Genomic DNA, 21,449 nt, shown 5'->3' with positions numbered 1-21,449 from the left:
GGCGCGGGGAGTCCTGCAGAGTACACAAGCGGATTAGGCGACAATGCTAACCCCGGCCGCAAATGCGCAAGGAGGATGGATCCATGGGTTGTGAGGGTCCGTGGGATTGAATGAATCGCTGGGTGAAAACGGGATAGCGAGCTTCGTACCTCGAGGGTCGGCGGCCAGGCACCGCGGACGGGGTGGAGACAGCGGAGACGGAGACGGAGACGGCGGCGGCGGCGACACGAGGGTAGTAGAGGCCGTGGTGCTTGGTTGGGGGATTGGAGAAACGAAGGGAGGAGGAGGTTTTGGGGTATAGGGTCCTAATCATAAAAGTGAAACGTTTTTCTCACTAAAGAAAGGACTACGGGTTTATTAACAAAAAGTGGAAGGGCCTTTTTGCAACAATGCCACGACGTGCGTTGCCACGGGCCTTTTAGTTCGTCTTCTTGTTGCATCTGCATACCGGTATTACTATGCAAAAGTCATTGAATTTTTGGTCCTTTATTCTTCTTAATTAATCAAAGAGGCAAAACTTTTTCCTCTGTTTTATTTTTTTTGAATTTTTGGTCCCTTCCAATGACATCGTCTCAGGACCCTTGTCGGTGGTTCTCTTTGAACGTCGACATGATCCATATTCATCTCTCTCACACTCTACAAAATTAATCGTACATAGAAATGCATCTTTTCCATTATCATGTGAAGCATATGTACAAATAAGCACAAATATTTGTATACATCTCTTATGATGGTGTAAAACTGTGATGAAATTTCAGTCCCTTTCATATAGTTGCACCAATAACTTTGTGAATCGACATTTCAAAGTATCATCCAAAGCCATTAGTTTTTATCTCTGATCTAAAAAACTGATCATATAAACATATATTAAAATAAAAAATGAGCTCATATACAATATACATTCATTGGTCGGCTTGGCCGTTTTTAGTCAAGTGAGTGGCATCGTGCTTTTTAGTAGGGTGAGTTGCTCCCAAATTTAAAAAACTGTAGGCTCACATATAAATCACATTGTTTGTGTGTCACTCGTGAGGAAATGTTACCCTCTATAACATTGTTTGGGACGCGGCTCGTCTGCAGTGCCTTCAGGCACGGCAGAACTGCAGTACATGTACAAATCAACCGTTCATTCACTTTCCATCCCATCCAACGGACTTCTGCTACTCGTCAACAAACGACCTTGAATTAGCGAGAGCTGCTAATAAACTAGCGCCAAAATCACGTCTTTCGTCTGGCCTTCTCGCGCCAAAACTTGTTGCGTCGTGTACCAGGGTGAGGTGCTCATGGCCGTGTAGAACCAAGTTCCTGCCAAGTTGTTGCTGCCGCTACCCCATCACCCGTCGCAGCCACCGTACCAGGGTGAAGGCACTGCAGACGAGCCACGTCCCGCTGCATCGAATTCAACGAATCTGCGGCCGCTGCATCGTCCGTCGAGCAGCCGTTGCCGCGTCGCCCGTCGAGCAGCCGCCGCCGCGTCGAATTCAAACTGCACGTACACGTCGCGATCTAAGACGAGTTTGATCTCCATAGGTAAAAACCGAAAATCATCATGAATCCCCTAATCCATTTTTCAAAACTGATCTGATATTCTTGCTTGTACAGCCCAATGGAAAACACAAACGAGGGAGATTACCAGGCCAATGGTAGTCTGAACACGTGAGTGAGCTGCAGTATAAATACTACAGTTATATTTTTAAGTTATTTATGTATGCCCAGCATAGAAAGTTGATTCTTGATTTTTACAGATCAAGTCCCATCCCAAGTTGGGTACCACAGATGGGCATGAAATTCGGCACAGTTGATGAAGCATGGACATTCTGGGTTGCTTATGGGGGCAAAGTTGGATTTGGTACTAGAAAGCGATACCTCAATCCAAGTAAGTTTGATCGGACAATCACGTCGTGTAGATTTGTTTGCCGCAAGGAAGGTCATCGAGGAAAAGACAAAAGAGATAAGCATATTAAGGAACCTCGAGCTGAGATTAGAACCGGTTGTCTAGCTCGTATAGGTCTCACAATAAATAGAGAAGAGGGGAATTATGAAGTGACTGATCTAGTTCTAGAGCACAATCACATTATGCAGTTACAAGAAACATGCCACTTTCTGCCATCACAGCGAAAGATATCTGAAATTCAAGCTTTTGAGATTGAAATTGCCGACGATTCCGGTATTGGGCCAAAAGCTGCATATGAGTGTGCTAGTCGTCGAGTTGGCGGACCATCTGTTCTTGGCTATATACGCAGGGATCATAAAAACTACCTACGTACTAAGCGTCAAAGGGAACTAATGTATGGTGAAGCTGGGAGTATGTTGAAATACTTTCAGGATAAAGTCGCCCAAAACCCATCATTCCAATATGCTGTACAGCTGGACAATGAAGAACAGATCACAAATATATTTTGGGCTGATGCAAAAATGTTAATTGATTATGCTCATTTTGGTGATGTGGTTACTTTTGACACAACATTTGGAACCAACAAGGAACTTAGGCCATTTGGTGTATTCGTTGGGTTCAATCAATTCAGACAAACTGTTATATTTGGTGCCTGCCTTTTATATAGTGAAGCATACGAGGCTTTCAAATGGCTATTTGAAACTTTTCTGGTTACACATAATCAGAAGCATCCTAGAACTATATATACAGATCAAGATGTTGCGATGGGAAATGCGGTTGAGGATGTGTTTCTTATGGCACGACATGGTTTATGCAGCTTTCACATAATGCAGAATGCCATTAAACATTTATCTTCTCATAAGAAGGAGGAGGAGGAGGATGAGGCGCAGGAGGAGGTTCAAGCGGAGGGGGGTGAGGAGGACGATGAACCACATATTCTTGCAGACTTCAGTGCTTGCATGTATGAGTACCGGGACAAGGATACATTTGAGGAAGCTTTTGACACCATGCGAGGTAAAATAGAAAAACAAACTTGGCTTGATAGCATCTATAAGGTAAAAGAGAAGTGGGCTGAATGTTTTATGATGGATGCTTTCACCTTGGGAATGCGAAGCACACAACTAAGTGAGAGCCTAAATAATGACCTCAAGAACCACTTAAAAGCAGATCTTGATATTCTTCGTTTTTTCAAACATTTTGAAAGGGCCGTGCAAGTGAAACGTGATGCAGAGTTGAATTCAGAGTATGAGTCTAGGGAGCTATTACCTAGGGTCAAAATGAATATTCCCATGTTGGTCCAAGCAAGCAAGGTTTACACTCCTATCATATTTGAAAGTTTTCAAACAGAATTTGAGAGATCCATTGCATCATTCACGAAACAATTGGATGTGGGATATGAATTTGCCATAACAATCAGTTCCGAAGATGAATGCAAAGTTATTGGGGATCCTTTTGAACAAACAACTTCCTGCAGTTGTGGCCAGTTTGAGAGAATTGGTATATTGTGTGCCCATGCTATAAAAGTTCTTGATCTGATGAACATCAAGCTATTGCCTGAACATTATATTCTAAAGAGATGGACTAGAGAAGCACGTTGTGGAACTATTCAGGACAGAAGTGGGAGAAATGTTCATGACAACCCAATGTTTGATATTGATCGGCGCTACAAATCTCTCAATCGCAAGTTTATGAATTTGGCCACCCAAGTAGCTCCCTCTGAAGAATGTTGTATTCTGCTTGAAAGTGCACTTGATAGCCTTACTAAGGAATTTCTAGGTCGAATGAAAAATGCCCATCAAAGTAACAACATGGAGGGATGTTCTACCCAGGTGGTACATGAAGAATCAAATGAGCACTTAGCTGTTGCACGCCTAAAGAAAAAATCCCCTAAGAAAAAACTAGAAAGAGAAAGTTGAGCTGGATTGACAAGCAACATAAGAACAAGAAGAAAGGGGCTCCAAAGAAAGGACAAAGTGAAGTTAGGAGAGAAAATAAATTACCTAAGGTATGTTCTTTATATATTACAAGTTTGTTGTTAATTAAAATATAAACTAAGACTTCACTGAAACTTTCTGTTATCTTTGGTCTCAGCAAAGAGAAGATGAGATGGGACCATCACAATCCCACTCCATAGAAAAAAATAATTATTGGAGCAATCATAATGTTACCGGGAGTAATTGTTTCACAGATAATTATATTGCAACTAGTTTTACCGATTTGTTGACGGTAAGTGTGATCTAAAATTGTGTTCTGCTGGTATGTTCAATAATGCAGTTGTACATTGCGATAAAACTATTTTTTGTAATGCAGACTTCTAGAGTAGAAGACATTGAAGCCCTTTGCCGCAACGACTTCCTTTGATAACTAAAGAAAGTGCTCTCATGTAATATGGCTTCTCAGTGTTATTGTATTTGGGGGGTTTATATAAGCAGTAATATTACTATGTTATACTTGAGTTTCATTGCTCACAATTGCAAAATTATTTGATTTACATTGCTTGGATGATTCAGTGCCAATATTGCAGTAACACTTGAGTTTTAGTTACCTGCAATTTTTGGTGCTTGGCATGTACCTACAGAGTTAAATGCATTTTTAGGTGCTTGGCATGTGGGGCACTTCAGACTACAGAGTACAGAGAAACAAGCAAGTACGTTGAACAATTCAGGACCATTTTTGGTGAGGAGCACCGGCGGCCAGAGTTCAACACTCGTGGGATTCTGTAACGTATTTGCACGGTGTTCTGTCAATGACTCAATGTGATGGTGGCGCAACAAAATCATCATGCCGCAGTAGTTTGTATCTTGGCAGCGCGGCTCGCGCGAGCTTGATAAAAGGGGTTTGAGGACGGACTGACGACGCTTGGAAGGGACACGTCGCCGCCGGTGTCGTCAACATCACGGAATACTCGCCGACGGCGACTGCGACGGGCGATGGGGTAGCGGCAGCAACAACTTGGCAGGAACTTGGTTCTACATGGCCATGAGCACCTCACCCTGGTACACGACGCAACAAGTTTTGGCGCGAGAAGGCCAGACGAAAGACGTGATTTTGGCGCTAGTTTATTAGCAGCTCTCGCTAATTCAGGGTCGTTTGTTGACGAGTAGCAGAAGTCCGTTGGATGGGATGGAAAGTGAATGAATGGTTGATTTGTACATGTACTGCAGTTCTGCCGTGCCTGAAGGCACTGCAGACGAGCCGCGTCCCATTGTTTGTGTGTCACTCCGTTTGTGTTTTTACCCTTCAAAGTACCTGTTACTCCGTAGGAGTTGTTTCCCTCCATAGCATATCTGTTACTGACTTTTGGGCGCGTGTTACTCCGTTTGGTTTGTTACTCCCGTAGGAATAACTGTTACTCCATAGGAGCTGTTACTCTCCTTGACATATCTGTTACTCACCTAACCCTAAAACCTATGTTACTCCGTTTGGTTTGTTACTCTGTATTTCAGATCTGTTACTCCGGTAGGCATGTTACCTTCAGTAGTGTAACTGTTACTCCATTGGAGTTGTTACTCTCCGTAGTATATATGTTACTCACCTTATTGTAGATCTGTTACTCCGGTATGCATGTTACCCTCTGTGGTACAACTGTTACTCCGTAGCATCTGTTACTCTCCATAACGTATCTTTACTGCCTTTGGGTACATGTTACTCCGTTTGGTTTTTACTAGCAAATATGCCCGTGCGTTGCAACGGGAGAAATATATACATTATACGCTAGCCAAATAAGCGTAATATTTTTTTAAGGATTGACACAATACCCTCACATATGAGCATCCTCTGTTTTTAACATGGTGACTCATCATGTTGCCACTTAACTTTCTCTCCCACCCTCGTTGATGATGGTCGCGATGTTCACGTGATGACAATGCATTCAACGCGCTAAATCCAAGGGCTATGAGCTTGCTACTGCATGTCACATTTGTCATTATGCTGCGGAAGAGAATTTTTTTTTAAAACAAATCTCACCGACCATGAGCTACTTCCAATGTCTAGACATATAAAGACTTTCGAAAATCTAATCAAATCCTAGACATAAAAGGCTTTGAATCGGTGAACAGTTTTTGAATTGACATTTTTATTTGAAAATCACCAACATTTGTTTTGTGTACGAACATTTTCTGAAATGCAAGAAAAGTTTTTGAATTCATGAGCATTTTGACTCAATAAACATGTTTTGAATCACATAACTTTTTTAAAAATTGGGAAACAAATTTTAAAATTTGTGTTTTTTTACTTTTTTGTGAACATTTTCTAAAATTCGATGGACACTTTTTGCAGATTCCCGAATATGTTTTGTGTATATATTTTGAAATGTATTTTCTGTACGAACATTTTTTGACTTTTTGTTTTGTGTACGAACATTTTCTGAAATGCATGAAAAGTTTTTGAATTCATGAGCATTTTTTGACTCAACAAACATGTTTTGAATCGCTTAACTTTTTTGAAAATACGGGAACAAATTTTAGAATTTATGTTTTTTTTTTACTTTTTGTAGACATTTTGTAAAATTTGATGGACACTTTTTGTAGATTTCCGAATATATTTTGAACAAATGATCATTTTTTCAACATCGAGAACATGATTTTATTTCCCGACTATTTATTTTTCAAATTGTGATTTTGTTTTGTAATTTCAAACAGTTTTACAAATACACAAATATATTTTGAATCCATGAAACTTTTATAATTTCCTTAGAAAATTAAATTCTGATGCATTTTATAATTTCTCAAACGTTTCTTTAAAACTCACCATATTTGAAATTTGGAAACCCCGAATTAATATAAAGAAGAGAACAGAATAAGAGAAGAAGAAAAATGAAGAAGAACAACGGAATCATGTGCAAGATGGGGGATCGAACCTGCTCGCTTGGCTAAAAGTGCAATGCCTCAACCACTACAGCGCTAGTCCGTTGCTGCTTCTATAGTAACATCTTCTTGGAATAAAGTACTACGCCGCGACTTTTGGAAAAAAAAAAATCAAAGCGTTTTTCTTTACTTTTGGGTGACACAGTGGATAATTTAAGTCAACTTTAAGGAAAATATTAATGACGGACGATCAGAAACCCAATTTGCTTTAGAGCTTTGCTACAAGTACACACGTTTTACAGGATTTTTACAGGCAAAGTTGAAGTGGCTTATTTTAATTGGTACTTAGATGAGTCCGGCCTCACCCTAAAAATCAGGAGGGAGATTAGTGAGGAGGAAAACCCATCAGTCCGTAACCTTCTGTAATAAAGGTCCGTAGGTCTGGCATTTTCCTTTGCTTTATTATTAAAGTAGGGAGAGATATATGAGTGTGCAGAAAAAAAATTGATAATTCTTATCTTTCTGCACACATGACATACATTTTTTGTTAGAGGCTAGTGCACAGCAGACAGTCTTATCGTTTTTCATGAGATACCAGTGCAATTTCAAGTTCCTCTTATGCGTTTTCTCTCTCTCTGTACGGAGTTACATGTTTCCTTTCTACAAATATGCTTTACGCGAACTTCAACTTTGTCCGCTCACAATTCCAGCGGCTTTAACATCAAAACTTTACATAACAGAGTCAACAGCAATGAAATAATCGACCCAAAATAGTAGCCTACATCACCTCTGAAATGGTGGACAAAGGCCTGAGAGGATACCAACGGTCTTTACATTGATCAAATACACACATCCGCTAACCAGCAAACAATTGCCTGGACCTCCAACTCCAAGCAATGACAGCTGCTCAGCAGTCGATGCTGCTGCAGGCTCCGGTGGCGACGGTCTCGGCGCCGCTGATAAAGGGGTCGATCTTGACCCAGAGGAGGGAGAAGACCGAGGCCAGCAGGACGGACCAGAGTATGACGATGGTGGGAGTCCGGTTCTGCCGGCCCATGAGACCCTTGAGGAACGGGTACAGGTGCATAATCACCCACATGGAGAAGAACACCTTGCCGAAGAGCGGCCCCCATGACTCGTAGCCGCTGTTGAGCGCGTCCGAGAACCCGGCCACCACGCCGACGAGGTTGAGCACCAGGATTGTCGTAGGCGGGATCAGCACCGTCGTCCACTTGAACACATACAGCTCAGCGAAATCGCCGTCCTCTGCTGCCTTGCTCGTGACCGTGAAGTTGGTGTCCAGCCCGATCACCATCTTGAGGATACCCTGGAACACGGCAAAGAGATGAGCAGATACGCCGCCGATGACCCAGAACTGCTCGTTGCGCCACCAGTCCTCGATGCCAATGCCGCTCCACCGCAGCTCCAGGACGCTCGTCAGGATGATGGAGGTGAAGAGGCCAAGAAACCATATCGTCGCGGCATTGGAGAGCTGTATTGACAGCAAGTGAACAATGTTATCGTTGTTAAACAGTGATGGTCATCAGAGCTCAATGGCAATGTATATATGTGTCTTGAGAAATCTTACGATGGGAATGATGAATTTGCCGGTGAGCAAGCAAATGGCAGGTAGGCAGCAGTATGCGACGAGAGGAACAGAGGTGAAGGGGTAGACGATGGTGTTGATGTAGGACAGCCTCTGGAGCCATCTCAGACGTCCACCGCCGTAGCCATACCACAGCGGGCAATGCCGGCTGAAGAAGATCTCGACAGAACCGAGAGCCCACCGAAGAACCTGGTGCAAACGATCTGAAAGGTTGATTGGGGCTGATCCCTTGAATGCGGGTCTTATCGGCATGCAGTAGATGGATCGCCACCCACGGCAATGCATCTTAAACCCAGTCAGAATATCCTCTGTAACTGAACCATAGATCCAACCAAGCTGACACAAAAGCAGAAACAAGCAGTCATGCCTAGTGAACAGAGCAAAATAACTTGAGGCATTGTCAAGCAATAATTTCACACAAGTATAGACACTGAAGAGCAAGAACTAACCTCTTTTCCCCATTCAGTTTTCTCTTCATACCCACAACTAATGACATGAATGGCTTCTTTAATCAGTGTAGAAGGGTCTGCAGACTCAGGAACACCTCCATTCTCCATAAGGGTTGATTCAATGAATACCGAAGACTGTCCAAATGACTTCTCGAAGCTCATCTGGGAGATAAGCATGGACCGCTCATACTCGTCGTAGTCTGCAAAAGCAACCAATGTTACGGAAACACAATTCTTAAGACTTAGAACGTTTATTCCACATAGTTCGTGTACTTACTGTCGATTTCCCGTAGATTGAAAATGGCAGACTCAAGGTCTTCTCGTCTGGAGTCTCTGTGCATTTCTTTCTCAGTTTTTTCAACCTTGTTCTTAGGACAGCAGCAGCAGAACGAACAAGCCGAAGATTTTGGAAGGGCAGGCAGAGATGGTGGCCCATAACCATAGAGTGCTTGCCTATAGAAACAACAACCAGTTCCCACATAAACCGGTCCTTGGATGCCATCAAGCCCTTTCATGTTAACCTGTGCATGATAAGTATGTACATATAAGTTATGTAAAGATACTTAAATGGAATACATATCAGTGGCACAATGCTTACATCAAAGAACACGACGTTCCTATTGGCATAACGATCACTGCGATCAATCCCATCGAATCTCTGTGGGAACTGGACATAGCAGACATCTCTACCAACAGAAGGGTCCATCATGAAGCACATTGCTTCACGCACAGCTTTGCTGTTGTTAACATAGTGATCACAGTCAAGGTTAAGAATGTAGGGAGCATTTGTCAGAACAGCAGACACTCGGACCTGCCAAATTAGATAATTATTCAGTAACCTTGTATTCGAGCAAATTTTGTCAAAGTAAACAAATAACTAGGATAATTCTCTAAAAAAGGATTTACCAGAGCGTTCATAGCCCCTGCCTTCTTGTGGTGTTGATACCCTGGTCTTTTCTCTCTTGAAACATATACTAGCCGAGGAAGCTCATTTCCATCGTAGTCGCGAGCACCGGTCTCACCAAGGAAAACCTGCAACCAGAAGTCAGAAATACGATAAGGATAAGTTTCAACAAATCACCGACAAGGTAACTATTCGTTGGTTTTCTCGGAAAGTCAGCAGGCATCAATTGAACATCTGCAAACCATGACTTCGCTTTTAGTCATGTAAGTTCAGCTTCAGTGAGGACATTTGAGACAATGGTAACTAATCGTATGCTGAACAAATAATGAATGCTTTTAGACACAATGCCCAGGAAAATTAACTACCTAATAGATCCTGATTTTTTATTTGTAGAGGTTTGCGTTATCTCTTAATCTCTTAAGAGGTTAAAGAATTAGCACTTTGCCGTTGCTTATATGGAGTAATATGAAAGGCAAAACCAAGTGTCATATTGAACTTTCAAGTCCAAATGGCAGCGTACACTTCATTATTGTGACATGTATAAACTTCAATACTAAGGTAAGAGGGACCATGTTAAAATTGCTTGTCAGTCAAAGATCGCCTTATATGTTCTTAAAAAAAAGTTTTGACTTTCCTAGACTGATTTCTATAGTGAAAAGCAAATTACCTGAATCATGCCGGGGTGGTCACGGGAGTTGTTCCCAGGCCATGGTGTCCCATCCTGCATGACCCAGCCTTCCTCAGGTGTCTTCTGAGCCTTGGCAACCAAAGCATTTATCCTCACCTTGAACTCTTCATAATCTCTCTGCACAAAACACAACGATTATTTACATGTCTAACAGGGAAACGAAATTGCCAAAATAAAGGACGTTGGCAAACTGTCCAATCGAAATATACCTTCATAGCCCTACGCTCCTTGACGAAAGACGGGTGTATTTTATCCTTCAAGTAGTCAATCTTCTGTGAGAAGTAGAACTCAGGGGTTCGTGGCTCAATGGAGAACTTCTTGCAAAACGGAACCCATCTCCTTGCAAATTCCGCAGTTTCAGCAAGTGATTCAAACGTGAGCATAGCAGATCCATCGTCAGAGACGTAGCACGAAATTTTCTCAACAGGATAGTCCACCGCAAGAATGGACAGCACAGTGTTGGCAGTGATTAGCGGAGGCTCTTTCAATGGATCCACTGTACTGACAAAGAAATCCACAGGTGCTAACCCAGAATCTTCTCCGTCTCCATATCTGTAACATGAATGGATTATGAAATTCAGTACAATCAACGATTACTAATATATAAACAATTTTAGTGGTATATCACCGAGCATACCGTGCAATCAGCCTATCAACATAAGTCTCTCGGTTGACAGGACACCACTTGGGAAATTGATCCAAGATCCAGGAGAAACCGAACCAGATCTCACATATGACTGAAGTCAGCCAGAGACCAAAGGCGCTGTCGACAGGGTTGGTGATACGGTAGTGGAAGAAAAGCCCGAGAACTACTAGCCGCATAATGATGACTGCCCTGTAAGGTGTGAGCTTGTTCTTCGATATAGGGATGATCCGGGAAAGTGGCTCATACGCATCTGTCAAACTGCAAAAATCGTTTGATGTGTCACAATAAATTGACAGCATATTAAAGCTAACGGGGGAAGGTGATACGATGCATTTCAACAAATTGTCCGACTTTTAGGATGTATAAACAAGGTGCTGTTAATGGTTATAGGCCAGCTAGGCAACAGATTGTCTGACTTTTAGGTGTAAATGAAGCATGTTAATGAGATATGAAGTGTGAAAACAATATCACATTTCCAATTTTCCAGACCAGCTAAAGCTATTTCCCCCAGTACATGGGAAATATAGAACTTTGTATTTGGGATCTGGTAAGATATATAGCAATCGCATGATACATTAAGGTTAATTTCAAATATAACTGGCATCTAGCTCATTTAAAAGCTTCTATAGTGAGAATTCGAACTATATAATGGTTATGATTGTACCCAAAAAAATGGTCAATGTGATATTTACAGCTATTTTCATTTGTTAAGATACAGCAATACATATTTACAAGTAAAAGCTCTAGAGTAATCATTTAAGGATGTATAAATGGATGCGTAATTCTTACTCCTTTTCTTCCATGATCTGTTCTTCCACAGGCGGAACCTGTGCTTTAGCCGCAGCCTTTTTCGCTGAGGCTTTCTTCTCGTTCTTCTTCTCTTTCCAACTGTCAACCCTGTTCTTCCAGATGGGCTTCCCGGATTCATCATTCAACTCTTCAAATCCAGAGTGAGTGAAAAAAAAATCAGTACTCAAGCGACACCGAGTGAGGTAAAAATCCCAAGCAAACTAGAGAAGTGTGCATACCACTCCCAACTCCAGACATGCTGCTAAGGGTCCTGGCATGACTCACTTCATCCTGTTGCAGAAAAAAACCATCAAACATTGTCAGAACTGTAGGAAATTCCCCATCCTTGAGGGGTGTGTGGTGTTCAGCTGGTCTACACAAAACAGGACAGTTGCAGGAACAAATGTTCACCTGGCGATCGCTGAGTTGGTTCGCCATTGTGACCCGCCCACGCAGGCCCTCGGCGGCGAGCTGGTCCTCCACCGCCGCCTCCTCCTCCTCCTCCTCCATGGCGCTCCCCTTGGCATGCGCTGGAACAGAGAGCAAACTCGTCAGAGCAATGCGCTCAAATCGCTGGACGGCTGAGCTTTTTTCAAGGAAAACGGACCTGGGTCGGAGACGGCGTACTCCCCGCCGCAGCGCGCGCAGGCGGCGCGGCCCTCGGCGACGTCCTCGTCGAGGCACGCCCTGCAGAGCGCGTAGCTGCAGGCGCGGCAGGCGGCGTGCGCGTCGTCCCCGCAGGCCGCGCAGGGAGGATGGGCCCCCGGCTCCATCGTCGTTCCCTCCTCGCCGGCGCGCGGGCGGAGCCGGAAGGAAGGGTGGGGAGTGGAGTGGGGGAGGGAGAGAGGGAGGGAGGGAGGGATAGGGTCAGCGTGCCGGAGGTTGGATGCGTGGTGATATAGCCACGGCGGGGGTGCGGTGGCGTGGCGCTGGCAGGCGGTGGGTGGGGTTGGGGCGTCGGCATCGCATCGGCGGGTGGATGGAAAGAATGGAAGCAAAGGGCTGGGCGCCTGCGCCTGCGCCTGAGCGAGCGGAGGCGGGGCGGCGTGCGGCAGGTGTTTTTCGCGGGAGGGAGGGATTTTGCGGGGTTTGGAAGCGAAGGTGACGGGCGACTGGGCGTAAGCTGCAAGGCGGGAGGGTCGGAGGTCGGGGGCAGGTTGGTGGTGCTTTGGTATCGTCGGTGCGGGGCCCCAGGGCGAGGTGAGGAAGAGATCGCTCGCGTTGCGGCGTCGCTTTTGACAGCACGTTTTCTAACTCGCGACCAAGGCGACGGCCAAGGGCGAGGAGGAGGGGGGGTCGTGCTCCGCGGAGGACGAAATTTGCGCAGATTGCAGATGTGTGGTTATGTCCGTTGCGACTTCGCCAAGTTTCGGTCGATACGTTAGCAACATTTTTTCGTACCGGTTGCAGCATCCATAGCACGTCACTTCACTGGTCGAAACATTCTTCGTAGGATTGTAGCATTTTATTCGGAATGGATGTAACATATATCGTCGTTTGGATTGCGGTTGCAACATTGCATCGTTGTTTGTAGCATCCAGCGGTGCTGATCGTAGAACCATAATTACACCGATGTCACTCAGTTGGGACTTCAATAAGTCTGAGCCGACTGAGCTATGGACACAATCTTAGAGCAAGTACAATAAGATGGCATAAGCAGGCTATAAGGATTAGAACATTATATCTTTGCTTAGGTGGGAGAGAGAGAAGAGAAGCGATCTCTTGATTAGTAGCCAGCTGCACCACGAGCGCCAAGTTGCTTTGTGAGGTTGTAAGACGGGCCAACTATTAATAAAGTACTCCCTCCGTTTCTAAATATAAGTCTTTAAAGATGTTTCATTAGTGGACTACATACCGATGTATATGGACATACTTTAGAGTGTAGATTCACTCATTTTGCTCCGTATATAGACTCCTAGTGAAATATCTTAAAAGACTTATATTTAGAAACGGAGGGAGTAGTACACATTTAAAACTTACTATTGTAGATGCCGGCTATTAGGTTGGCTCTAGATGACATGACAACTTCTTATAGCCGACCGTTGGCTATTATTAACCATGCTCTTATTAAAAAACATAGTCAAACAGGTAACTTTTTATGCTATGATTATGTGTGAGTACGTTTCAAGATACATCTCCGATATCGTATAGGTACTTCACACATAATGTCCAATTTGTTACTTTTGGACTAGGCGTTGGATCTTACATGCTTCCCCTTTCCCTCTTGTTCATCTTCTTCTTTCGGTTTCTCAATTTTTACTGCTCAATGGTAGTATAGTTTGATATTCTATCGTTTCAGTCTTTCTATTGCATTCACGTTTTCATAATTTCTCTTTTTCGTTGTTTGACTATTGTGGTTATTGTTTGCCTTAGGAACAATAATACTAGACCCACATAAATTTTCTTACAAGGAGAAGCCTATTGGAGTACGTGTCAGCTAACTAATCTCCCCATCCCTTATTTTCAGGGTGTGATGAACCTTAATTCCCAACTATACCATGCCATGCCATGCCCGTAACACCAATCAGTAAATTCCTTCCATGAGTGTAGCATCTCTCCCTAAGAATAGGGATCGTTTCGAGCGGAGTTTGATGGATTAGAGTTACAACTAAACGGGTAATTTTCTCTTTTACTCTTTCTGTCATGTTAATTTTGTTGTGTACACACCATGGCATCCGTCTAGATTTGCGGAATTCGGATCATTTGATAGAAACATTTCTTATAATCTTTTTTACCTCATGTCCGTGTGAACGATTTGGATGTTAATCACCTGCATTCACCACACGATTTTCACCACCAATTGAGGAACACATTTTTTATTTTTGAAGCAACTTCTTTGACAGATCCACACATTCAGGTTTATCAATATGTTTCTTCAAAAGATTCAATGGGCATTCAATTATCATTTTCTAATACACCGATCAATATGCTGGGTGAATCTGAAATCTCTTTGCTTTCTATAACTATTTATTTGTTTATCGCCAAGTTACGTCACGCAAAACTTGTTTTACATAAGTTTCATTCGTTGTTTCTAACATAATTATGTACTGCGGCTCTTAGAATCTTACGAAGTATATTGCTACTATTGTTATATTGATAGTTGTTTGACATACGGATCTTGTGCCACGTGAATGCCCTTCGTTTTTTAATATCATTCCTACAACCATTGTATTTTTACTGATGTACCTCTGTCAGTCATGCATGAGTACAATAGATTGTCTAAACATTTTACTCGGTGGACATTTGTTTCCCACTTCATGTGTGCACATATTCATTTGCCAGTTCCATTGATGCGACGTGTCCACTTCTTTCTTACTTGTTGTGGCTTACTTTCAGATGGCAACGAGTATTAATTATACTCACAACTCCTTGTAGACGATCAACATGATGGCACAATGTTGGCCCATCTTCCTTGTTTTCGCTTCATCAGCACACCTCGTCACCTCATGTTGTTCATACCACTAAGTACAACATATTTATAAAACAATTCAATCAATATGCACTTTTTTGGTTGTTCAGTTGTACATCTGTTTGTTTGTTGCTCTATTTTTACAAAGGTTTTTAGTTCTTTATTACATGTCCTAACTTTCTTTACGAAAGGCATACCAACCTTAAATATAGCGAGGCCTCATCCGAATCCCTTAATGTTATGTCTGATGTTCAATTTTACCCGATATTCCTTAATTTGACTCTATGAACTTAAGACCATCACCTCAATCAATCCATACTCCTGCTTCAGACGATTCACACTATACACGTTCACCACTTGTAGTCCTTTCTTTCAAAAAAGAATCAAATGAGGCCAATTCCAGCCAACACGCGAGAACAACTAATACATACTCCCTTTGTCCCACAATATAAGATGTTATTACATCCAATATACTCACATATTGGATGTAATAACATTTTATATTATGGGATGGAGGGAGTAATTCATCTACCTTCATCTGAACTTACGATGACAAATTTATCACACTTCACTTCTGTATTATTAATTTGAACTATTTTTACCCGGTCGCATGATAATTCCATTGCAGATGTACATCCCACAAACACTTCTCGGCTTTGTGCTCTTGAAAAATCATTATTATCATATTCAACGCGCACAACGCCTTCTATTGTGTACTCATCTATTGGAACATCCTTGAATAGTATCATCAGAGGATATTATTTGCACAACTTATACATCTGGGAGATAAGCTTTTGAATCCTCTATGAAAGAACTTGGAAGAACATTAAGAAAATACGGGCGATGGGAGAATTCAACTGTCTATGTGGAGTATATGTTTCCGACTCATAACTTATGTTGTTACAACAATTTTACTACGCTGTATGGACCTTATCATGTTTGTGTAGCATATCCCACGCCAGGTGAACTATTAATCCATAAGAATGGAATGCACTTTGATGGTTCGACCGAGCCTTTACAATGATAATAGGAATTTATATTTCTGTGCCCCTTTTTCCTTAGTTGTACTCAGTTTTTTTCATGAAAGCAAACATTACTTACTTCCCCCTCCACCACTTGGCCCATTCTCACAATTTCCTAAACGAAGCCTTGCCATCGGGTCAAAGCAGTTGACCATTACTAACAAGTGGGACCGGGGCTCTTATGACAAGTGGGATGCGGTCGATTATGGCACGTGGGTCGCAACAGCTTTGGCACGTTGGCCGCCCTCACACAGCCACCACACAACCCACACACGGTCGCCCTCATCATTGTTCCCCTGCCACCCACTTTGTTTGTCTTCCTGAGGAGACCTCAATAAAGGAAGTGCCTGGTGTAGCCGCATCGCCCGTTCGCCCATCGATTCGAGGAACATGAGTCCCTTGGCCATCCGGTAAGTATCAAATCCTAACCCTAGAAGTCCCTAGTTCATCCCCTAGTAAGTAGTCCTGAAAAATATAATGAATACTGATACGTCTCCAACGTATCAACTTTTCCAAACATTTTTGTGTTGGGGAACATAGTAATTTCAAAAAAAATCCTACGTCACACAAGGATCTATCTTTGGAGAAACCAGCTACGAGCAAAGGGGTAGAGCATCTTCATACATTTGAAGATCGCTAAGCGAAAGCATTGCTAGAACGCGGTTGATGGAGTTGTACTCACATTGATTCGGATCGCAGTGGATTTCGATCTATGCACCGAACAATGGCGCCTCCGCGTTCAACACACGTGCAGCCCGGTGACGTCTCCAACGACTTGATCTAGCAAGGAGGGATGAGAGGTTGAGGGAGAGCTCCGGCAGCACGACGGCGTGGTGACGGTGGAGCTCCGTGGTACTCCGACAGGGCTTCACCAAGCACTACGGAGGACGGGGAGGAGGAGGAGTAGGGCTGCACCGTGGAGAGATGCAATTGTGTCTCAAAATAGCCCCAAACCCTCCACTATATATAGGAGGAGAGGGAGGAGGGTGCCCACCCTTAGGGTTTCCCACCCTAAGGGTGCGGCAGCCCTAGATGGGCATGGGGCGGCGGCCAAGGGTGGAGGCGCCCTAGGGTGGGCCTTGAGGCCCAAGGCAGCCCCTCCACGCCTAGGGTTTGGCCCCCTCCACCCCTTGCCGCGCCTTGGGCCTTTAGTGGTGGTGCACCAGCCCACCTAGGGGCTGGTTCCCATCCACTTTTGGCCCATGTAGCAGTATGGGGCTGGTGGCCCTTCCCGGTGGACCCCCGGAACCCTTCCGGTGGTCCCGGTACATTACCGGTGACGCCCGAAACACTTCCGGTGATCAAATCCTCACTTCCTATATATGAATCTTTACCTCCGGACCATTCCGGAGCTCCTCGTGACGTCCGGGATCTCATCAGGACTCCGAACAACCTTCGGTAACCACGTATACTATTCACATATAACCCTAGCATCTTCGAACCTTAAGTGTATAGACCCTATGGGTTCGGGAAGCATGCAGACATGACCGAGACACCTCTCCGGTCAATAACCAACAACAGGGTCTGGATATCCATGTCGTATCCCACATGTTCCAGATGATCTCATCGGATGAACCGCGATGTCGGGGGTTCCATCAACCCCGTATGCAATTCCCTTTGTCTACCGGTATGATACTTGCCCGAAATTCGATCGTCGGTATCCCTATACCTTCTTCAATCTCGTTACCGACAAGTCTCTTTACTCATTTCGTACCACATCATCCCGTGGCTAACTCCTTAGTCACATTGAGCTCATTACGATGATGCATTAACAAGTGGGCCCAGAGATACCTCTCCGTCACCCGGAGTGACGAATCCCAGTCTCGGTTCGTACAACTCAACAGATACTTCCGGAGATACCTCTAGTGTACCTTTATAATCACCCAGTTATGTTGTGACATTTGATACACCCGAAGCACTCCTACGGTATCCGGGAGTTGCACAATCTCATGGTCTAAGGAAATGATACTTGACATTAGAAAAGCTTTAGCAGACGAACTACATGATCTTGTGCTATGCTTAGTATTGGGTCTTGTCCATCACATCATTCTCCTAATTATGTGATCCCTTTATCAATCACATCCAATGTCCATGATCAGGAAACCATGACCATCTATTGATCAACGAGCTAGCCAACTAGAGACTCATTATGGACATGTTGTGGTCTATGTATTCACACATGTATTACGGTTTCCGGTTAATACAATTATAGCATGAATAATAGAAAATTATCATGAACAAGGAAATATAATAATAACCAAATTATTATTGCCTATAGGGCATATTTCCAACATTTTGCTCTTGTTTTGGACTCTAATTTGCATGATTTGAATGAAACTAATACGGGTTGACGATGTTTTCAAGAGAACTGCCATGGTGTTGTTTCGTCGAGAAATAAAATTTCTTGGAACTAGAAGTAACTTTCTAGACATTTTTTATGGAATATACAAAAAAGACTGGAGCGAATAGCCATCGGAGGGGGTCCATCAGTTTCTCACAAGGCAACATGATGCGTATTGATGCCCTGTGGGGCCCACATGGCTCCGTTGACCCTAATTCCAAGCCTATATATTCCTATTCCCCGACAAAAAAATAGGAGAGAAGTTTTCGTCGCGTTCTTTGAGATGGAGCAACCGCCACCTCATGTTCTTCCTTGGGAGGGTTGATCTAGAGTCCGTTTGGAGCTCCGGAGAGGGGGATTCGTCTCCATTGTCATCATGAACCCTTCTTCATCGACAATTCCATGATGCTCACCACCCGTAGTGAGTATTGCTATGTAGGTTTGCTGGACAGTGATGAGATTGCATGAGATTTATCATGTAATTGAGTTATTTTGATGGGGCTTGATCCCTAGTATCCACTATGTCCTGAGACTGATGTTGTTGTGACTTTGCTATGCTTAATGCTTGTCACTAGGGCCCGAGTGCCATGATTTTGGATTTGAACGTATTATGTTGTCATGAGTATGAGGGTGTTTTGGATCCTTCCTTGCAATTTATATGCACCTATAACGTGTCATGATCCGCATACCCCAAGGTGACAAAAATGTGATTCTTTTTGGTGATTCCTTAGTTTGAGGAGTTCATGTATTCACTATGTGTTAATGCTTTGTTTCGGTTCTCTATTAAAAGGAGGCCATAATATCCCTTAGCTTCTCTATGGACCCCGCTGCCATGGGAGGGTAGGACAAAAGATGTCATGCAAGTTCTTACTATAAGAACGTATGCCTATATACGATATACATGCCTATGTTACATTGATGAATTGGAGCTAGTTCGGTGTCGCTCTAGTGTGTAACTGTTACATGATGAATGACATCCAACATGCTTATCCATCACCCATCCAATGGCTACGGTTTTCACATATTGATCTTTGCTAAGTTACTATTGCTACTCTTGCTGTTACAATCACTACAAACTGCTACGGTTACTAATATTATTACTATTTTGCTATGCTACTAAAACCTTGTTGCAGAAAGATATTTCAAGTGTGGTTGAATTGAAAACTCAATTACTAAGACCAATAAATATTCTTTGGCTCCCCTTGCATCGAACCAATAAATTAGGGTGTAATACTAGCCGCGAAGACTGTTGTGATCCCTTATACTTGTGGGTTATCAAGACATTTTTCTGGCGCTATTGTCGGAGAGCATAGATCTATTTATTGTGTTCACTTGGGATTCGAATTTACCATGATGAAGAAACTGAAAGACCCGAAGACCAAGATCCGTCCCTCTAGAACGAGCGGAGGTAAGGTACTGCGATCAAGCTCTGCACTTGATTTACCTTTTGTTTTTATTAGGCTTGTGACACCACCACTTGTTGTTTGTTGTGATACGTCGCAAGTACTTGATGGTGCTACTTCTGAAATTTATGAGACTCGTGATGATGCTACTACTATGCTAGATGAAACTGAAATTGTGCTACTTAATGAATTACTTGATGCTCATATTACTACATCCAAAGAAATTGAATGTCGAAACTGATGCAAACTATGGTTCACCTAATATGCTTAGATATCCTACTAGAATTAGTATGCGTGATATGCCTGGGGGTTATGCTATGGATGGGGAGATAGCTAGAGACTTTCTTGCTTATAATAATAGAGATGATTTAAAGAAACTGCTATCTAAGCTGAAAGAAAAATCTATGATGAAAATATGAAATGTGATCCTAAGTTTGCTACTCCTCCTATATCTGTTGCTGATAAGGATTATGAATTCTTTGTTGATCCCGAGTAAATCACTTCGGTAGAATCTGATCCTTCTCATGGTTATGAAACTAAAACTATTGTGGCACACTGTTAGAGCATAATTTCTCCATATGTGGTTCTGGTAATTGATGACAATCCCTATGGACTAATGGTTGCCTTAAGTTATATTCAAAGGATTTGTCCATAGGCACTTCTTGAAGTCCATCTTTTGGTTTCAAGGAGTTTATATGATGACCAAGGTGGTATTCAATGTATTATCCAAAGAATGGTCCTAAAGACACAAGGTTGATCAAGACTAAGACAAAGAGTAAATCAAGTTGATCAACACACAAAGCGTACAAGCTCGAGTTAATAAAAAACGGAGTCCACATGCATCTTCTATGATGTTCTCGATGTTGGAAGTTTTTGTTGGTTCTTGATTCATAGGGGTCTCACATCTCTATATCATTGGCATTTTCATAGAGGTCGCTGTTTGGATAGCTCTTTTCGTCCTGAATCCAACAAGCTTGAGTTTGCTCAATTCAGAGCTCATTTGCAAAAGTTATGGCAGTTCTCGTTTTCTTCTGTTGCATGCGGTCTGCCCTGAAATGTCCCTTATCACTGGTAGTACCTCCCGGGCCGGCGGTAGTACTACTCAGAGCGGTAGTGCTCTGCTGGTGCCACTTGCGTGTACCGCTGCTCGGAAATGGGAACACTTTTGTGGGCGGACTTTGTGGTAGTACTAGGCGGTAGTACCCCATCAGGGCGGTACTACCGCTCCGAGCGGTACTAGCATCTCTAGGTCGGTCTCCCTCTTCCTAAGTGGTAGTGCCATTCCCGTGAGCTGTAGTAACGCTTATCATTGGTAGTACCGCTCCCGGGAGCGGTAGTACCGCTCTAGCTCGTGTTGAGGGGGTGGATGATGACGAGTTGATGAATATACTTCTCGCCCCTCGTTGGTTACCCCAAGTGCAAGGTGGAGATGTAGTCAACAACAAGTTTCCCTTACACGGAGACTGTAAGGTTTATCGAACCAGGAGGACTCCGAG

General features: G+C 43.2%; 1 protein-coding gene across 1 annotated transcript; it reads right to left on the bottom strand.

The window, feature by feature from the left end:
* Positions 1-7,288: 7,288 nt before the first annotated feature.
* LOC123444412 (cellulose synthase A catalytic subunit 4 [UDP-forming]) lies at positions 7,289-12,642 on the bottom strand. Its single transcript, XM_045121113.1, has 13 exons — positions 12,386-12,642; positions 12,190-12,308; positions 12,018-12,069; positions 11,779-11,926; positions 10,981-11,247; positions 10,553-10,895; positions 10,323-10,460; positions 9,658-9,783; positions 9,350-9,562; positions 9,029-9,272; positions 8,752-8,951; positions 8,285-8,638; positions 7,289-8,188 (listed from the first exon to the last, which is right to left on the bottom strand). Exons 1-13 carry the CDS (start codon positions 12,549-12,551, stop codon positions 7,604-7,606), a joined length of 2,955 nt encoding a protein of 984 aa, XP_044977048.1. The 5' UTR covers positions 12,552-12,642; the 3' UTR covers positions 7,289-7,603.
* Positions 12,643-21,449: the final 8,807 nt, after the last annotated feature.

Source organism: Hordeum vulgare, chromosome 3H (assembly GCF_904849725.1).
Source record: "Hordeum vulgare subsp. vulgare chromosome 3H, MorexV3_pseudomolecules_assembly, whole genome shotgun sequence".
In the NCBI taxonomy this organism is placed as follows: domain Eukaryota; kingdom Viridiplantae; phylum Streptophyta; class Magnoliopsida; order Poales; family Poaceae; genus Hordeum; species Hordeum vulgare.
This window is presented reverse-complemented; position numbering and strand designations above follow the sequence as displayed.